Source organism: Acromyrmex echinatior, chromosome 14 (genome assembly GCF_024713525.1).
Source record: "Acromyrmex echinatior isolate Ae372 chromosome 14, ASM2471352v2, whole genome shotgun sequence".
Taxonomy (NCBI): domain Eukaryota; kingdom Metazoa; phylum Arthropoda; class Insecta; order Hymenoptera; family Formicidae; genus Acromyrmex; species Acromyrmex echinatior.
In genome coordinates, this window is record NC_141865.1 from 11,666,424 (window position 1) to 11,672,748 (window position 6,325).

Here is a 6,325-nt window from a genome sequence, read left to right on the forward strand (position 1 = left end):
TTGTCAAAAAAAAATATTAAATTAAAATTTTGTTCTAAAGAAGTTACAGCTTATGATGACAATTTCATTTAAACACAATAAATATAAAATAAACTCACATTACAGATCATTACAGATGATTGGATCTGTTTGTGCACAAGATAAAAATTTAGATTAAAAAATAAAAACTTTAAAGTAAATAATTATATTTCATTTTTTAGTTCAAGTTTTTTTTATCATACTTACGTTGTATTCATAGCATCTGTGTTCATCGCCATGATTTTGAACAGCTTTAGCCAAATATCTAAGATAATCTTGTATATTCGTAAAACCTTTGAAAACATAGTATGGTCTCAAGGATAAGTAGGCTTGCATAATACCGCTGATGCCGGGTATCTTTGCTAAAACCTTCGCAATTTCGGCGACTAGCTGCTCCAAACACATATGTCCCACGTGTTCAAAGGTCTCCAGAGCTTCTTGACGTACCCAAGGATCTTCGTCTTCTAGTAAATGACTGAACAATTCAATCAAAGTAGAGGTAACGCTTTGGACACTGCAACGACCGAGATTCTCGACATTTCGTCGTAGAAAATGACAGATCTTAATCTTGCCTTGAGGCGGTAGATGGACGCATGAAGTTGTGACGGACATAAGAACCTAAAATCAAACAAACATATACATGAAATATTATATTTCAATACTCTTGTAATTTCTGCTTACCAAAAAAATACTTCTACAACAAATAATTAGATAGATAAAACGTATTTGTGTTATACCGTACAAAAGCTGTCATCATGAAGATATTTGAGACAAGTAGCGTTCAACAAAATAACAATTAAATCGGACAATAGATCCAGTTGTTTGTCCTCGCATTCGATAATCGCACTTGCAACGAAACTCCATATTTTAGTTAGAACGTTGATAACATCCCTGTTATCACTGTAATTCACCGCTGTCATGACGGACATGATCTGCATCTGAAAATCAATATAAATTTATTATAAAATTTTTTAATAAATTACAATTATATTAATAATAAAATCATATAATTATCAAATTTCTTGTAGCAAAAGCAAGCGAACAAATTTATTGATATATTTAGTATATTGTCTTACAAGCCGTTTCCAATTACAAGTAGAAGTATGTGTATGCAAATCTAAGAAAGCCTTTGGCAAATCCTCGATTTTACGCTTTAATCGTTCCGATGAAAGCGATTTAGTTTTTGCCATTAACAAATATAGGATAAAAGCATCATAATCTGTATCCAGGTTGATAAGGTTATCAAATAAAGTGGATTTCATGTCTTCGTTTAGTAAATCACACAATCTGATGATCATGTTATCTAGCATAATTGCTTCTATACTGTCATGTCGTTCTACCAAGGCGGCAGAAACTTTAATTAGATGTTTAATATGATCGACGCACAATTGTGAAGAGCCGAGTCTTAAATAAATAATTATATATAAGAAATTAGCATTAGAGTTTGATCAGTTTATTTTTCACTCAGTATTAATTATATAATATAGAAATCTATATACTGAGAAAAAAATTACTAATTTTACTAAATTTTTTTCTCAGAGTGTAGAAATCTATATATAGTACAGAAATCTGTACATAGTACAGAAATTTATTGAAGTTTGAGGATTGACTGCTTACCTGCCAATGAAACACCAAACATCCGAGCTTAATAGGGAACTCCAAAAATTACCGGATAGTAAATGCTTCAGTAGAAGCAGTTCAAGCGCGTGAAAGCCTTCCGGAGGAATCTGACTAGCCAAACTGCAAATGGATACCACAGTCGCCTCGTAAATGCTAACGAAACGTATTCGTTCGCCAATCCCGCAAATACCTGGCAGTCGCAGATCTTCAGCGCAGATTTCTTCTTCAACTACAATCGAGAAAGAGTGAACGAATGAACAATTGAGACAATTTTACTTCATTAATTGGAACAGTAAGAGAATTAATAAAGTGCAATTAAAGCCCAAGGAGAAATAATTGTCAATTAGATATCAAATCGAAGTCTAATTGATTAATCGGTCCAATTGATGTCGAAATCATCGGATTGATGTCGATTCAACATTAAGAAGTGCGGTTATACTACAATTAACATAACATGCATAATTCGTTGTACTTTCACTCACTCTCTCTCTCTCTCTCTCTCTCTCTCTCTCTCTCTCTCTCTCTCTCTTTAAAACTTCAAATTTCTTAAAATTAATTTTTAAAATTATTAAAAATCTTAAAATTCTATTAAAATGTTTAAAGTTCTTCTTACAATTAGAATTAAAAAAGTTAAAATTTTTATAATTATTATTTTTCTTTTTCTTTTTCTTACTTACGGTAATCTATAAATGTGAAAGCAACATCCAAAATAGAATCTGAGCCTAAAGACCATTTACAATGGTGTTCATATGGCATACTATTCAGTTTCTTCATGATAGCAATTGTCAGTAAATGATAATTTAATCTACATACATACTGATCATGTGGAACAATTTGCTTTCCATATTCAAAATATACCTGAAACATAAAGTATCATTATATCATTTCTTGTTAAAAATCAATTTTTGCTTCTTATTATAAAAGAAAATGTGAAAATAATATATAAAATAATATATAAATGTATTTCTCTTCTTCCCCCTCTTTTTACAAAACATTTTTATCAGTTGTACAGATAGTTTCGGCAAATTTAATAACAAGAATTCTTCAATTGTTAAATACAGTACATTTACAAATTTGTCATACATTTTGTATAAATTATTTTATATTTTATGCAAATTTATGATACTATTTATAAAGAATTAGAAACGAAATTGTTTATAATAGTAGTAAAATAATTGCATTATATGATTTACCTTATTTTTTTAATGCCTCTTTGTGTGTAATTACGTACCTGTTTGAAATCGTTATGATTAAAAATGATATTTAAAAAAGATGTAGCGCTGGCCAAAATTGTTTTTTCGCTACTTTTTGTTAAGCAGCAGTATCTATAAAAGAAATAATTTCCTGAATATTATTTGTTCATAATGTTATAAAATAATATATAACTCCACGTATAATATGAATGTGTTATGTAAATAGAAAGAAATTCTTGCAATCGTTAAAGCTGATTTTTATTTCGGAAAATTGATGATTAATGATAAAATTGTCACCCGTGCATTCGTGTCAAAAGTTCTATTAAGTGTGATATCATCTCATGCGTGAAAAAGGCACCGTAAGATGATGTTAATTTCTCGAGGATTCTCAGCAAGCGCATAGCAATCATTACATTTCGTTCTGTGTTCTTATCATTCTGGTCCTGTATTGCAATGTACGTTTTTATAATTATTACTAATGTATAAAGATATAAATAATATACATATTTCGTTAATTTAATTAATAATTAATTGGTCTTTAATTAATAAATAACAATAAAAGTGTACGAATTATATAGTTCAGTTCGATGACGAAATACCTCGATGATGGAAAAAAGATAAGACGTATCCTTAGCCATTCGAATAAGATATGTCATGACGTTGTTTGAGTTGATATCATTCTGGTGAACAATGGCCAGCTTGGCGAATGCCTCGGATAACTCAACAAATGTCTTGGTATCCATTCCATTCGCAATAGAAGCGATATTACCGTAAGCATCAACCACTAAGAAATCAATACAGTCATTAAAGAGAAAAAGATTTATTAAATTAGAGATTACATAAAAATATTACAATGACATAAAGATTACAATTAAAAATAGATTCTTTGACAAATATAGGAGGAAAGAGAAGATTGATGCAGAATAGACACAAAAGACTGTAAGAAACTTGCACTTTGCACTCAGCGAGAGACTTTTTATATTTTTGAAATAAATCTCAAATAACATATTTCTAAGTAGTTTTTCGCAATTTTTGAGGTACTTAATTTGTGAATCTCTGCAAAATATATATATATTTTTTTTTCCTGTTACTGGAGGAAAATTCTTAGTAGTGCATACGTCCAAGATAAGATTGGAAAGTTCCCAGGTTAAAAAGTCGTTAGATCGTAATGGGATCGTTCTCACCTTTCGTCAACAGCTCCGTTTCCGATTGCACGTCCGTGTCGAAGACGATTACGCCGTTCAAAGTGGCAAAGAATAGCTTGAAGACTTCGCTCGCTTTCGCAAACAGATTCTTCAATTCTTGCATCGCACCGCTCAATAGCGCTCCATATTTTGGACTGCACGATTAACAATACTTCTTTATTCTCTATACTAGTATATAAAGGACGGTTTGTTCCATAAAATGTCATAAAAATGACTAATAATTATTTATTTATTAATAAAAGAATATCTTTGATGCTATTAATAAAGAAATATGAAAATGTATATAAAATATAATAAAGATCGCATTACAAATTTTTGCATAACGTGTAATAACGTGTAATAGTGCATAAGAGAATCGATCAGAATTCTTCCATTTTACGGAAAAAAGGATGATTAGTTGAATCTCTTACGCAGTATACGTTATGCGGTATGCAAAAGTTTGTGCTGCGGCTTTATATATTATATATATAATGATCAGATAAAAACAGCACAGTAGTAAGAGATTAAATAAATTAAATAGATTAAATCATATATAAAAATTATAATTATAATAAAAAAAAACAATAATAAACCGATTCAAGACTATAATAAAAAAAATTTTAATTAAACAAAAATATAAGAATGAAATAAAATGATAGAAAATAAAAAGCATAATAAAAAAGTCAATTATTAATTTTCATTGGTTTAACGAACGATTCATTTGTTTCACTCCACTAGATATGTAATCAGTTTATAATAGGGGAATTCGTAATATGAACATTCAATTATGTTTCTCTGTGAGAAGTTTAAAATAAGCACGTTATTTTTTTTATCATTCATAAAATGTATATTTGGCAAATACCTGGCTTTGCAATGCTCAAAAATCGTTCTTGTCGTTTCTGGTAGAATATTGCATAACGATGCAACATAGGCAGCTTGAACTTTTTCGAGGACAGAAACGCGTTCCACGCATTTCTTCCAAAAAGAGAGAAGCCCATCACAAATTTGCAATTTGTACTTGATACTGTCCAAATCATTGAGTCCCGTGTTATCGTCTATTATTATGTCATCTATGGCTTTTATGACCTTTGAATCATCGCAAAAAAAAAACAAAAATATTTCAACGTTAACACTAAAGCAATAAATATTGTATCTAGTTGAGTTACGAGTACAATTTATACTTCAGGTATGATATAAGCATAAAAAAATCTAATAATTTTTGATTAGGTAGGACTTCCTAATAAACAGAGTAAAAACTTAAACAGCAGAAGAATAATTACAATAATTTTAAATTAGAGATGTCGAAAGAAAGCTTTGGAAATTTTTCAAAAAATTATTTAAAAGAAGAAGAAAAATATAATTGAAAAAATTGGAGATTATAAAGAAATAAATATTATAAGGTCTTAAAACCGTTTCTTATGCATTCAGATAAAATATATTTATATTAGAAATTTCTAAAGGTATAGAATTTTATAAAATTACCTGTAATAGAAAGTACTGAGCTTCTGACAAAATTTTTCTAAAAATTTTCTCGTCAAGCAACTCAATTGGACACATGGAAAAACATTGCTCTAACGTTTGCAACAAGCATTCCGTATCGAGAGTGAGATTTTCATCTTCCAGTAAAGCGTAACGATCGAAGAAAGTGTTAATTAAGGATTGATCAATTTGATAAATATCGTTTAAAATTGTGTAAAAACATAAAAATTGTACGCTATCATTTTGAAAAGCAAATGATGCTGAAAGAATTCTTTTTTTTTTCAATGATATTGAATTCTTTAAAATAGAAAGATACATATTATACATTTCTTACATGTTTAATAGTTGGTATCAGAATAAATCTATTATATCATATAAAAATCTTTATCATCTTATTCGTTTCCTAAAATCATACAAATTAATTTATTAATTTCAAATCTTTCGTATTTTCAAATCTGAGACAGTTGTTCAGATTCAATTTTCAATTTCTTATATATATAGTCATATTTCATTCTTTGTTATCAAAGGATATTTGCAATTTGGACACTTTGCTGTCGAGATCGAGTGGCTCGAAGAAAAAATCAGAAAGATCAGATGACGCATTCCAGTCCATATCTAGAATATAACAATATATATATATATATATATATATATAAAAGATTCGCTCTTTCTCTCTCTCTCTCTCTATATATATATATATATATTAGGTGTTGGAATTAATTCGTAGTGTTTTTAATGAAAGAATGTTATTTATTTCACATGAGCATTAAAAAATACATTAATGAAAGTACTTCCCATCACTTGTAAAACGCTACGAATTAATTCCAACAC

General features: G+C 29.0%; 1 protein-coding gene across 4 annotated transcripts in view; it reads right to left on the reverse strand.

The window, feature by feature from the left end:
* The window catches only part of LOC105145731 (uncharacterized), a 47,931-nt gene that overhangs the window by 4,026 nt on the left and 37,580 nt on the right, over positions 1 to 6,325 (reverse strand). For 2 of the 4 annotated variants that reach the window (XM_087413678.1, XM_087413676.1), the window contains exons 2-14: positions 6,027 to 6,109; positions 5,498 to 5,644; positions 4,878 to 5,101; positions 4,016 to 4,170; positions 3,431 to 3,615; positions 3,129 to 3,274; positions 2,870 to 2,963; positions 2,316 to 2,496; positions 1,636 to 1,867; positions 1,095 to 1,422; positions 756 to 956; positions 226 to 636; positions 99 to 125 (exon numbers count right to left, since the gene is read on the reverse strand). In XM_087413678.1, the coding sequence (XP_087269804.1) occupies positions 99 to 125; positions 226 to 636; positions 756 to 956; positions 1,095 to 1,422; positions 1,636 to 1,867; positions 2,316 to 2,496; positions 2,870 to 2,963; positions 3,129 to 3,274; positions 3,431 to 3,615; positions 4,016 to 4,170; positions 4,878 to 5,101; positions 5,498 to 5,644; positions 6,027 to 6,107 (2,412 nt within the window). In that variant the 5' untranslated portion in view covers positions 6,108 to 6,109. The remainder of the gene's footprint in view (positions 1 to 98; positions 126 to 225; positions 637 to 755; positions 957 to 1,094; positions 1,423 to 1,635; positions 1,868 to 2,315; positions 2,497 to 2,869; positions 2,964 to 3,128; positions 3,275 to 3,430; positions 3,616 to 4,015; positions 4,171 to 4,877; positions 5,102 to 5,497; positions 5,645 to 6,026; positions 6,110 to 6,325) is intronic. The other 2 variants (XM_087413677.1, XM_087413679.1) reach the window with 1 other exon arrangement.